The sequence below is a fragment of the Mixophyes fleayi genome, chromosome 2 (genome assembly GCF_038048845.1).
Source record: "Mixophyes fleayi isolate aMixFle1 chromosome 2, aMixFle1.hap1, whole genome shotgun sequence".
NCBI lineage: Eukaryota > Metazoa > Chordata > Amphibia > Anura > Limnodynastidae > Mixophyes > Mixophyes fleayi.
In genome coordinates, this window is record NC_134403.1 from 346,575,897 (window position 1) to 346,590,437 (window position 14,541).

At 39.1% G+C, this 14,541-nt stretch overlaps 1 protein-coding gene across 1 annotated transcript in view; it reads left to right on the plus strand.

Moving 5' to 3' along the window:
* The window catches only part of LOC142139461 (multidrug resistance-associated protein 1-like), a 62,402-nt gene that overhangs the window by 15,637 nt on the left and 32,224 nt on the right, over positions 1–14,541 (plus strand). The window contains exons 3-8 of the mRNA XM_075197095.1: positions 1,269–1,404; positions 3,845–3,972; positions 4,142–4,319; positions 8,240–8,494; positions 11,098–11,163; positions 13,591–13,728. Of these exons, the coding sequence (XP_075053196.1) occupies positions 1,269–1,404; positions 3,845–3,972; positions 4,142–4,319; positions 8,240–8,494; positions 11,098–11,163; positions 13,591–13,728 (901 nt within the window). The remainder of the gene's footprint in view (positions 1–1,268; positions 1,405–3,844; positions 3,973–4,141; positions 4,320–8,239; positions 8,495–11,097; positions 11,164–13,590; positions 13,729–14,541) is intronic.

A 14,541-nucleotide genomic window follows, 5' to 3' on the forward strand; every position in this document is an offset into this window, starting at 1 on the left:
TTTTTAACTTCAATAGCGACCGTTTTCAGTTAGCGCAGCCCGAAAACTTGTGCAATTCAATTGAAAAAGAGGGAAGGCTGCCCCCGCGCATTAAACATTGTGTTTGTGAGTTTTTAGGGGAGTGAAGGGGAGTTTTCACGCGGTCATGTATAACACAAAAAAAAGATTTTGCATACATTTCCATACATTAGATTACATTACACATTGATACACATTCATAATATCTACATTACAGTACTTTCTTTAGCATATTTTTTAATTGAACTATTTTTTACCATAGAATCATCTATACCATGTCAAAACACATTACTACATTCATATACTAATGATGTACCAAAACATATATAAATATAATTAATTAGTGATTTTATTTTTTTATGTTTATTTTATTTCATTATTTTTTCACAAGAAAATCAACTTTTACATGTTAGAAATTAGTGATTAACATAAGTTTAACTTTTTTTCACATTATTACATGATTTTAAATATTTTTTTTTATTTTTAACACACCCCAAAGTGGTGCGAGATAAAACAGCATATTTGCCTGTTTAACGCACCACGGTAAAAAACAATTGAATAGCTTTTAACGCGGCTCCCTCTCGCACACCCTATACTTTCAATAGACCTTCTACTGGAGCGCAAGAGGACCGTTTCATTAAAAAAAAACTGAGCGTTAAAAATGGAATTGAATCGCGGGTAAAGTTAACGCGCTCAAAAATGATAAAAAACAGCGTTAAAATGACTTAACGCGGTCAAAAAAAAACCTCGCTGACAATTGAATACCCCCCATAGACTATTGTGGGACTAGTGCACATATGGGTGTGAGCCTTTTTTGGGGGCCTTTTTAATTCTGCTTTTCACCCATTTAGTTTTTCCCAGTTAGTAAATGTTGCAGGAGTACAAGCCAATAAATTAAAATCATCTGCAGATGTAACATCCCTTTACTCCTGTTGGACATCCCCTGCACTTATTTTTTCACAAATATTAACCAAACTTTTTACATTAAAAAGTTATTCAAAATAATATAGGTGTTCCAATGAAAAAATACAATTTAATAGTAACTTGCAGTGGAATTGTGTGGACGTTAGTGTACAGTACTTGGGAAAACCATGTTTCAGTATAAATACTTTTTAAGCTATTTGGTAAACATAGTAAATATGTTGACGGTTACACTCCCAAACCAGGAGAACATGCTTTACCTTGTGTTCTGTTTGCAAATTCAAACATTCCAGCACTGTTCTTGTTGTGTATTCTTTTATCTTCTCCAGAATTATAACGCTTGGTTATAAGAAACCATTGGAAAGAGAAGACCTCATTGAGCTGAATGAAGCTGACTCCTCATACATTGTTTACCCAGCATTTGAAAAAAACTGGAGAAAAGAAATATTGCAACAAGACAGAAAGGTGGGAAGTTTGTCTCTGGTGTAGCGTAATTGTTGGTTTTACCACTAAGTAATGCTAAATGAACAGAATATTACAATCATTGACAGAGCCGTAACTAGGCAGGTGCGGGCGGTGCCGTCGCCCCGGGCGCAAGCCCAAGGGGGCGCATTAGCCGCCCGCTACCTGCCTCTGTGCCCAGGCTCAATCACTGCACACAGCGCTCTTACATCCATCTGCCTCTGCCTGCCTGACGAGAAACAACCTATTCCCGGCATCGGCGCTGTAGCTGCGGCTGAGCGGCTTCCTGCTTTGGCATTTGGAACGCAAGTTTGCATTCCAAATTCCGAACTTCCTGTCAGTGGAACGCACATGCGTTCCATTGACAGGAAGTTTGGCATTTGGAACACAAACTTGTGTTCCAAATGCCAAAGCAGGAAGCCGCTCAGCCGCAGCTACAGCGCCGATCACCGCTGATGACCACTGCTAGAGAAAAGTAATTTTTACAACAAACTGCTCTTATAAGAGCATAATTCTCAATTCTATTCCATTCCACTACCATTCTCACTCATCCCTTCCACCTACTTCCTCCATACCCAAACTCCTATTTCAGCCCACTTATACACCACTTCCACCCACCTCTACTCCCACTGAACTCACCAGCACCTTATTTTACTTAATCTCTCTCTATTTCTCAACTATAAATTTAATATTAATTTCTATTTTATAATACACATATTTGCAAATTTATGATAATCCAAATGCATCAGAAATATAGATAGAGTTATAGATCTCTCTCTCTCTATATAAATATATATATATATATATATATATATATATATATATATATATATATTCATGCATCCGGCTTATCATGCATTTGCAAATATGTGTAACAGAATTTTTTCAGTAGCCACACCCCCATATTAGGTTGGCCACACCCACTTGGCAAATGTCACTCCCACTTAGATGGGGGGCGCCGGTGTCCTGTCTCGCCCAGGGCACTAAAGTGTCTAGTTACGGCACTGATCATTGATCCCAATAATCAAACCAATGCAGCGAACGTGAGCGAGTAGGACAACGAGGGTTTGAGTGACAGACAGGACTATTTAGTTGTAGACATTTAAGTGTATCTATGATCTACACACACTGGAAGCAGACATTTTGTGGGTTCAACCAACAGTCATCAGGAGCCGCCCTATAAATTCACTAGGAACTAATGATATCACTAGTGACATTACTGTGCCTTACATCTTAGTTATGTCATTAGTTCCTAACAAACCGATAGGTTGGCTATTGGTTCAGCCCACAAAATGGCTGCCTCCCTTATTACTTTTTTGCCTCTGTCATGGTTGGCAACCGTCAGTCAAAATTTCAAAAGAAAATGGTGGTCATCAGTAGAATTATGATATTTTACTGAAAATACTAAACTATTCTATAGCACAAGGGACCACGTCCATATTTATAATAACATTTTCAATAAAAATACTTTGCAACCTTGATTATTACTGTTACTGCAATTACTATTTTATCACATGGGAGAGGATTTTGCAATGTGTGCTGTGTGATGACTTTTACATAGTGTGATGAAGGAAGTGCAGTAAACTGTATCTTGAACCTTATTGGTACAATAGTTTGAGACAAAATTATGATCACAATTATTTGAGAAGATGACAACAACTAAAATGAATTTACAGAACACAATTGGAGAAGTTTGTAGCCACTGCATATGCTCCCTTATGATAAAAGCATATGGGGCAGCACGGTGGCTAAGTGGTTAGCAATTCTGCCTTACAGCACTGGGGTCATGAGTTCAATTCCCGACCATGGCCTTATCTGTGTGGAGTTTGTATACGTTCTCCCCGTGTTTGCATGGGTTTCCTCCGGGTGCTCCGGTTTCCTCCCACACTCCAAAAACATACTGGTAGGTTAATTGGCTGCTAACAAATTGACCCTAGTCTGTGTGTGTATGTTAGGGAATTTAGACTGTAAGCTCCAATGGGGCAGGGACTGATGTGAGTGAGTTCTCTGTACAGCGCTGCGGAATTAGTGGCGCTATATAAAATTAATGGTGATGATGATGATATGGTTACAGTGGTAAATGCTAACATAATAATCTGAGGTAATTTGGTTGTTTATCATGATTTTCTGATGCATTTTTTTGTAAGAACACCCATTGGCCGAACAGAAAGTTCACACACACTGCACCGACCACAGATCAAAGAGGTTATTATGCCGCATGCGCAGCCAATCAGAGATACTGCCCCCTCATCCAATCAGGGAATTCATATTCACTGCAGTGAAGCCAATCACAGGAATAGACAACATTCTACCAGTCTGTGATTCCAGCCGTATATTAAAATTTGCACAAACCTAACGTCACTTTAGTTTAAATGTTTGCATGGTGTGCGGTAATGGTGTGAGGTAATTAAAATAACTGCTGCTTATTGTCATTTTATGACAGGTTTCCAGTTCCAGGAGAGTGTCATTGCTAAAGGCATTATGGAATACATTCAAGTACTCGCTTATTCAAGTTGCCCTCATGAAAGTAGTGGCTGATATTCTGGCATTTACAAGCCCTCAGATTTTAAAGTGAGTGAAATTTAAGATATTAGAAGACTCTAAATCAGGATTTATCAACTGGACTATTGCATTTCTGACCTAATAATTGGATTTAGGCAGAAATTTTCACAGCAATGAGATGTAGTGCATGTAAAAATAATAATCAAATGAAATTTTTCTTGTGCTTGTGTTTCCGCAGACAAATGATTGCCTTCTGCGAAACCCGCTCAGAGGGGTCCTGGACGGGCTACATGTTTGCTCTCGCCCTTCTGGGGGTCACTGTCTTGCAGACTCTGATCCTACAGCTCTACCAACGTTTCAACATGCTGACTGCAATGAAATTCAAAACGTCCATCATTGGAATTATATACAAAAAGGTAAAAACAGAAACCTAAAAAGTTGTTCATCAGTTAAAGCACAGCTTTATAAAACTCAATAAATCTGCCATTTCTGGCAGGAGGCACAGATGTTGTCCACTTGCTGCAGTATAGGGGTGGCCGTCAGATCACACGATCTATGATTACAACATTTTTGTGCATAATATAGGAAGTAAACAGTATTTAGACCTACCTTTGACCTATTTAGGAAGTAAACAGTAGGTCATACATTGATTGCTTTCTATATTTTTCTCAATGCAATATATGTGAGTTTTTAAAACGTTTTGGATGTGTATTAGAAGTGACTGTGGTCTTTACAGTTAAAACCTTGTTTTATATCAACATGTTTGTGTATAGTGAAACAGTATCACAATACCAGAAACACTTATGACTACAAAGTGTAATTTTCAAAACTGGGTGCAATTAAAGAACTATACAGGTATTCAGTGGTACTCGTTTTTCCAACACCTGTAATACTGACAACAAGTTTATAGACAAAACAATTCCAATCACGATAACAGTGACATGGTTTAAATGCAGTCTTATATTAGAAGAGACAGAGGATATTTCCGAACACACTGCCATCCAGACTGCTAGAAATTGCGAACATACTGCATGCCGGCACTTAGCTTTAACGGCACAAAACAGAGCGACATTGAGATTTCAGAATTTAAAGCGGCAATGGCAGGACTTGGCAACTGGACAATTCAATCTAAGGGTCAGGATTAGTATTAGGGTTAGATTAGGATTAGGGTTAGGGTTAGGCACCGGGTCCTGCCATTGCCGCTTTAAATTCAGAAATCTTAGTGTCGCACTGTTTTGTGACGTAAAAGTGAAGTGCCGGCATGCTGAATGTTCTCAATTTGTACCAGTCTGGATGGCAGTGTGTTCAGAAATGTTCTCTGTCCGTTTTAATGTTAGTCTGCATTTAAACCATGTCGCTGTTATTGTAATCAGAATTGTTTTCCCTCTATACTTGTTGCTGGTATTAGACTAGTGGGAATAGCGTACCCCACTCCAGGTATTAGTCTCTGCGCTGCTTGGAGTATACATGCAAGATTCCAGATCAGATTTAGACAATCTATGGCAAAACTATGCAAGAACTGCCCAGTGCACTACAGCTGGAGGGCCACAAATCACCATTATACTTGTACACAAATAAGAAATGCAACACTGGTGCTTATCTGCACAATTCATGATTTATTCCAGCGTTTCGGTGTCAGGCACCAGTAAATAAACTGATTGATTTTGCAGCCATTATTACCAAATTCAAAATCAGTTAGCATTTTATTCTCTTGCAAAATAATGAAAATGAAAATGCAGTAAGGGAAAGCCGCTAATCACATTCCACAGTAGTGTGTGTACTATTTAACCTTTGTGTGGACTATGGGCTTCATTTAGAGTTAGGAGAATACCCAGCTAAAGGGTACACATTTGCATCTGGATAGACCATGTTGCGATACAAGGGATGCGATGCAATTGTCTATTTGCATGCAGGGAAAATACTGCTTGTTTTGCATGTAGCACACACACAGAGTAGCTGAATCATTTATAATTTGTGGACAGATTTTAGCTCATATTTAAATCTCAGTGCAAAAACACTGCTGCCCAGTTAGTGTGTGTTATATGCTTAAGCAGGCTGTATTTTTCCCAGGTGGTAATGTTCATTGAAAATGGCGACCGCCATATGAGAAGTTTTTAAACCGGCAGTGCTGGCTGTCATGTAAGGTAAGTGTAACTGTTAGGGTTAGGGTTAGGGATCGGGTTAGGGTTAGGCATGGGGTTTGGGATCGGGTTAGGGTTAGGCATCGGGTTAGGGTTAGGGATCGTCAGCCAGAAATGCCGCTTTAAAAACTTCTTTTTTCAATGACGTAAAAAAAGGCAGTGCTGTTATTACTTCTGATCGGGATCTTTGACAAGACAGTCGGATAGTTCTGGTAGTGCTGGCTGTCATGTAAGGTAAATGTAACTGTTAGGCATCGGGTTAGGGATCGGGTTAGGGTTAGGCATGGGGTTAGGGATCGGGTTAGGGTTAGGCATCGGGTTAGGCATCGGGTTAGGGTTAGGGATCGTCAGACAGAAATGCCGCTTTAAAAACTTCTCTTATCAATGAGGTAAAAAAGGCAGTGCCGTTATTACTTCTGATCGGGAACTTTGACAAGACAGTCAGATAGTTCTCTTGTCATTAAAGAGGTAAGCCTGAATTTTTTTAATGTTGCTGAAGTCACGTTCGGGCATATTTAGTCTATGAACTCGTTGTCGGTGTTATCAGCACCGTTAATTAGTACCCCACCCATTTTCCCTGCATGCAAAAATTTGCATTTGTGCCACTTGCCAGGTGCAAATATTTTCTTTATCTTTGGCGGGATTTGCTCTTAATAAGACCTTCAATGTCGATCAGGTTACCCATAGCTGGTTCACTGCGTTCACCAAAGTATGACACACCCAAGTAACGGGCGTCGCTCACCCTGGCAGCTGTGTAATCTGTAAATGATAGTTACAGCAGAAATGAATCATGTTTTCTATAATACTATGGGTTTGGCAAAACAAATTTTACAACCAGGGATAGAGTCTCTAACTTTTTTTTCTCATCGCAACTTGAATCTTTAGAACAATAGAGTGAATAAGGTTTTTGCTGATGGACGTCATAAAACATTCTTATTGATGAAGGTTTAAGTATGTCTGTTAACCCACATTTAGCCCTTTTTATGAGTATCCAATTTAAAGTACCACGCACAGCAGTAGGTACATATCATCATGTACATTACTTATAGGAGGCTATCTAACCATTAGTATATGACAGACACGCCTCAGTCGGGGCGTGGCCTGACAAGGAGTGGGTGTGGCATACATACACACCCAATGGATATTACCCATTACCATGTGACTTATTGCGCTGTCCCCTGCACGGGAATCCTCCATCACTTCCCCCACAAAAGTCAGCTCTGTTCTGTTTTTGTGCCGAGCTGTGTTATATGTAATACCTAAATAATAAATATGGAACTGCTCTGTTCCAGAAATGAAGCACTGGAGTTCTATGCACTTAGCAAACTGTTTACTTTATTGTCAGATTTAATCATTCTTAAAAATGACGATATTAATCCATAAAGTGCAGACATATAACTGTGTATGGTAGCTTGTATAAGGCATGTACATGGCTATTTCAGCTGCTGCCTTAGTCACACGTTATGTTCTGAATCCTTTACAATCCCAGATGGCCATTTTTTTATTTTGATTTCAGTTCTGGATATAGTTTGATATGACGTACGAATGTGTCAATAAAAAATCCTGGCATTGATAATACGTTTGTTACTTGCAAGATGATGGCTAACCACATGGTTTGCTGTTGAATCATTGTAAATATATTTGGTCGCGGTGAGAGCCACAGATTACACTAAGTCAGATGGTGCTTATAATAAAAAACTACATTTTATGAATAAACCTGCAGCATTGGTGGTCTAAGTGGAGGTACTGAGAGTGAAAGAGAGATGCAGATCTTGTGCAGAACGGAGGTGTCAAGTTAGAAGATATTTTGAGAGAAGTGAGGAGATGTATGTTGGTGACATTTTGTTGATGACCTTGTAGGTTAGTAGAAGAATTTTATATTGGGTTCGTTGAAAAACAGGCAACCAATGTAGAGACATACAGAGTGCTCAGCAGAGGAAGAACGGTTTGCAAGGAAAATCAATCTAGCCACTGAGTGCAAAATAGATCGAAGGGGTAAGAGTCTGGTCTGAGGAAGACCAGTAAGGAGGGAATTGCAATAGTTGGTGCGGGAGCTGATGAGTGCATGAATTATAGATTGTGCAGTGTCTTGTGTAAAATATGTACGCAAGAAATCAACCACTGAAACGTTTACCTTTACCAATTTTTGTCCCGTTGATTTTTATTTAACAATATTTTTTTTTTTTCTTTTCTAGTCATTAAATTTGGCAAACTCTACTCGGAGGAAATTTACAACGGGTGAACTGGTGAACTTAATGTCATCAGATGCACAACAGCTCATGGACCTGACAGTCAACCTCAACCTGCTGTGGTCAGCTCCATTCCAGATCCTCATGGCTATCGTCTTCCTGTGGCAGGAGCTCGGGGCCTCGGTGCTGGCTGGGGTGGCCGTCCTCGTTTTGATTATACCTTTAAATGCATTTATTGCTGCCAAAGTGAAGCAACTGAAGGTACAATATGAATAAACATTTCTAACACATTTCTGTTTTATGTCCTTAGAATATGATCTAAAAACATAATAAGGTGTTTAATTGTTAATTCATATGTTGCGCAGAAGCTACTCCTGTAGTCCGCTGAAAATCTCAGTTACCGCTGTGGACATTTTCATCCCATAGCACTAAATGTAGAATTAAATTCCAGCAAAATGAGTTTTCAGAGACAAATTATTATCAGCATAACAAACTAATAGACAGCTTGACTGCATTATAGCCGTACGACACACAGCTCACAACATCTGTCCATGGAAGGGATCTATCACAATTTTTTCTTATACTTTCCTGTGAGATTTCTATAATTCTTTTGTGTGTATATTTATCAAGAACGAGATATCAGTTTGTGGTGTGAGATTATTAAAATGAGATAAAGGGGTGATTTTTTTTGGGATGGTCCTTACTTTGCAGAAGGAGACAGATATAGGGGTAAATGTATCAAGCTGTTAGTTTCTGGCGGGTTTGAAAAGTGGAGATGTTGCCTATAGCAACCAATCAGATTCTAGCTATCATTTTGCAGAATGTACTAAATAAATGATGACTAAAATCTGATTGGTTGCTATAGGCAACATCTCCACTTTTCAAACATGGCAGAAACTGGCAGCTTGATAAATTTACCCCATAGTGTATTGTCCTATCCTTTTAATGTGACGCATTTTGCACTATGAAGCGGAGAAGCGCGTTTATAGGTGCATTTTATGCAATGTTAAAAAAGTAAGCTTTAAACATACGAAAATTCCATATGTCAAAACCCCACTGTCAGATTAATAGAAGCTAAAAATGAGGCTCAACCTAGCCGTATTTTAGAAGTGAAATGGAACCTGGATATAAGAAGTGGTAGGAAAGTGATAGGAGGTTGTACTTTGATGGTTAGATTTATGTAAAGCTGCACCAACATACATCTCCTCTCTTGTCTCAAAATATCTCCCAACTCGCAACTCCGTTCTACACAAGATCTGCGTGTCTCATCCACCCTCATTACATCCTCCCATTCCCTGTTACAGGACTTTTTTCGGGCTGCACCCACTCTATGGAATTCACTTCCTCGCACAATAAGACTCTCCTCTAGTCTACAAACTTTCAAGTGTTCTCTGAAAACCCATCTCTTCAGACAAGCTTATAATATTCCTCAACCACCCTCTTAACCTCACTACATTACCCTATTACCACCCGTTACACAATTTCACACAAGACAGCTACTCCCTGACCAACATTGTTGTGTGACGGGATCATTTAGCTTACGAATCACTTTTACCTTTGCAGTCTGGCTGGACCGAAATGCAAAATGTAGACTTAACCTCATGTATCAAACTCCCATTGTCCCATAGATTGTAAGCTCGCGAGCAGGGCCTTCTCACCTCTTTGTCTGTTTTACCCAGTTTGTTTCTTACTGTATTTGTCCCCAATTGTAAAGCGCTACGGAATATGTTGGCGCTATATAAATAGATGATGATGATGAGGGTGCATCTTCTGATTTTTCCACATGTCTTCCAACCTAGGAGCACTTGTAGTCTATAGCGGCGCCTCCAACGACCAGGAAGCACCTTGAAGTGCACAGGGTGGGCTATAGAGACACATTGGTGCAGAACCAAATTAATTTACAGTGCAGATGCAGTGCCCTTGGTAAATGAGGGTCAATGATATTTGTGAAATTTGATTTGAGTGTCAGGGCTGGACGGTCTAAGAGGAGGTTGTGTTGGAATGGAGGAAGAAGGAACGGTGAATAACCCAAAACATGGCTGCTGCCTTAACAATGACAATATTATTCTTGGCTAGACATAGAACCAAAGTGTACAGGACATTCACATATACTGACCAGCCCTGTATACAGATAAAGAAAAAGGTTTGTTATAAGGCCTTAAAGTACATATTTTTGAATATATTCATTAAATAACTACATTTATTTTTTGTAGCCATGGCCTCATAACTGAGTCTATGATAATAACAATGATCCATAGCAATAGTGGGGATAGCACATTAGAAATTACATGTTTATCATCATCATCATCATTTATTTATATAGCGCCACTAATTCCGCAGCGCTGTACAGAGAACTCATTCACATCAGTCCCTGCCCCATTGGAGCTTACAGTCTAAATTCCCTAATATACACAAAGACACAGAGGGAGACAGACAAAGACTATGGTCAATTTTAATAGCAGCCAATTAACCTACCAGTATGTTTTTGGAGTGTGGGAGGAAACCGGAGCACCCGGAGGAAACCCACGTAAACACAGGGAGAACATACAAACTCCACACAGATAAGGCCATGGTCGGGAATCGAACTCATGACCCCAGTGCTGTGAGGCAGAAGTGCTAACCACTAGGCCAATGTGTTGCACTTTTAACCTACTTCCCATCAGGTAATCCTATGAAGTAGGTTTTGAGAAAATGTTTTCATTAGCAATTTCATCCTCAATAAGAGTATAAATGTGCAAATAATGTCAACATTTTTTTATTTTATAATATTTTTTTTTTCTTTATTTTTATCTTGGTAATACTAAGGCGTTCACACAGGGAAATGTGGAGGTCCGTGTCTTATGACAAATGTTTCTTCTCCACAGAAAAGCCATTTGAAGAGTAAAGACCATCGCATCAAATTACTGAATGAAATTTTACACGGAATAAAGGTAATTATTCTTCTACTTTTTGTATTGGCTTCGTATGGTTGCCAAATGCTACCAGTAAATTTTCTTTTTTATGTTTCTGTCTGACAATAATGAAATTGTTCGGACGTCACTAAACTACACTTCGCATGTACCGTAAAATGATTTAGGGCTCAGTACAAATGTTTTGCCCATACCTAGAATCAAATTCTGGATGATGCATCTGTATATTCTTTTAAACATTTTTGCGTTATTATTATTATTATTACAATTTACTTATAGTGACAAAGTGTTCTGCAGGTCTTCACAGTAAAGAAAGCAGCATGATCTGCATATTAACAGGCAAGACCAACGTGAAACAGAAAGTACTGAGGACCCTGCTCCGAGAGTTTCTAATGTAAAGGGGATGAGAGGAATGATTAATCAATGCTGCACTATTGGTTTTAGTTCACCATTTTGATTAATATTTCACAAAATATACCCAGCATGCTCTCTGTCCCATCCTCTGGTAAAAAGTAGAAATGATGTATGTTGTATGGAGTAGCATAATTTCTTAGGATCTGTGTTGAGTTTGTATGTTCTCCCTGTGTTTGCGTGGGTTTCCTCAGGGTTCTCTAGTTTCCTCCCACAATCCAAAAACATACTAGTAGGTTAATTGGCTGCTATTAAATTGACCCTAGTCTGTCTCTGTCTGTGTGTGTGTGTGTGTGTGTGTGTGTGTGTGTGTGTGTATGTGTGTGTGTGTGTATGTTAGGGAATTTAGACTGTAAGCTCCAATGGGGCAGGAACTGATGTGAGTGAGTTCTCTGTACAGCGCTGCGGAATTAGTGGCGCTATATAAATAAATGATGATGATGATGTAGGAGTGTTAAAATACCATAGGTATCAATGATTGGTCTGCAGTCTCCTTGGTAATAGATTTGCCCAGTTTAGATTGATCAATTGGCCATTGTAGTCACAATGGGCTTGATTAATTAAGGAAAGTTAAGTAAAAAATTGAGTATGTAGTCTCCTGGACAAAACCATGTTACAATGAAAGGGGTACAAATTATTTTTATATTGTGCACATAAGTTAAATACTGACTGTTTTTTCATGTAGCACACAAATACTTCATAGCTTGTCTGTACACTGAAATGTAAAGTTGATATTTGTGTGCTACATGAAAAAACAGTCAGTATTTAACTTATGTGCACAATATAAAAATAATTTTTACCCCTTTCATTGTAACATTGTGTCCAGGAAAAAACTTACTCATTCTTTGGGGGGGTATACAATTGTCGGCGGAAACGCCGAAAATCCTGCGGTCCGCGCACTATTACTGTTATTACGGTAATAGTGCGTGGAAAAACCATTACTACAGTAATTTTCTCACTGGATTTCAGCTCGCAGCTCCCTGAGCCACGAGCTGAAATCCAGCTAGTTTTTACGCAGCGGGATTTGGGAACAATTGAATACTCCCCTTTGCCTTACTTTCCTTAATGAATCAGGCCCTATATGTTTGAAGTAAAGTAACTGACATGCTGCGTTAAGCTCACCAGCAGCCAATTTTGATTAGCTAAAAGCTGTTGGATATTTATTTAGAAGTTTGCTATGGAGGAAGACAAATACTCCACCACGATTTTTAACATAACACTTAGGGGCATATTCAATTCCGATCCGCGGTAACGCGCGTTACCGCGGAAAATGCGCACTACTGCCGGTAATACGGGTAATAGGGCTGCGAACGAAAATCCACGTTATTGCAGTACCGTGGATTAAGTTTGCGGCCCGTTCCGGCGCGATCCCGCGGATCGGGATCGGAATTGACTATACCCCTTAAATTGTAAGTGTAAATGTCACCTTAACGTGTGAACATTTTAATTTTGGATGTGTAACATTTAGAAAGTTTTTGCCAGGATTTGCGTTTGACACATTTAAACTGGAATAAGATGTGAGCAAACGTTTGCAAAATCGTACAGACATCTATGGTACCTGCGTATGTCCGCTGCTCAGTATACAGCAGTAGTCAGTATCAAACACTTAGCTCAGATCTGCAGTTTGATGTTGGTGTGAAGAGTAGAAACATTCCGGGACTAGGATCAATGATCCGGGTGTGCATGATATTCAGAGGTCTCCTCATGTCCTGTGTCATCTGGATTGCAATGGGGGCAAATTCTGACAAAACGCTTGTATGAAAAGAAACTACAGACTGAGGGGTAAATGTATCAAGCTGTGAGTTTCTGACGGGTTTGAAAAGTGGAGATGTTGCCTATAGCAACCAATCAGATTGTAGCTGTCACTTTGTGAAATGTGCTAAATAAATGATAACTAGAATCTGATTGGTTGCTATAGGCAACATCTCCACTTTGCAAACCCGTGGTAAACTCGCAGCTTGATACATTTACCCCTGAGTCTTTCTGATGTCAAATATGATTGCTGATCCGCTGATGAATATTACACCATTCTTCCAGATCCTAAAACTGTATGCTTGGGAGCCTTCTTATCAAAGGAAAGTAGTTGATATCCGGGAAAGTGAAATGGACGTACTGAAATCTTCAGGTTACTTGACCACATTCTCAATGCTGACATTAACCTGTATTCCGTTCTTGGTAAGATACGTGACAACAGGCTAATTTTCAATAATTTATTAGACTTTCATTAAAATGTGTTTCAATGTGTTGCACGAATTCAGTAATAATGGAGCAATGCGATTTTATTTTGTTTCATTACAAAAATACTAGTTCGCTCTATGACGAAAAGGTGAAACTGCCCATAGCCTCCGACCAGATGTTGGGTTTCATTTGTTAAAATGTACCAGCAAATTAACTCATTAGTTGCTATAGGCAACTCCACTGATTCTACACAAGTGTCTTGGAACAGTTTTCCTCCATTGTATGGACAACTTAGCGGTATAGAATATGACACCATGTTCTACAAATAAATAAGTGACTTTTCTTCAAGGCTTTCGTCATTTGTAGTTATAAATAAAATCTGATATCTAAATAACGGTAAGATGACTTACATACAAAACGTCATTTAAAGAATATTTTTTTGGTGTAATAAAAGTGTATTGAAACTTGTAGCTCCCAGCTTTTTTATATATTTTCTTCCAGTATGAAAAGAAGGCTGGGGCCATGCTATATCATAGAGTGGTCGAGGCAAGGCTTATGGGTTGGGTACGATATAACTATACTGAGAATTCCCACACACAGAATTCCTGCAAAAAAAACCCCCGAAAGACTGAAAAAACGAAAACAAATTAAACAGACTTACCTTCAATCTGACGCTGGAGATGAACGATGGAGACAGCATGGTGACAGCAAGGTATTCCGATGAAAGAGCTGTGCAGCAATGCAATTTGACGTCATCGCAACAGCTGTCAATCTAAGTTTAAAGCGGCAATGTGGGGTTAAGTGTTTAAA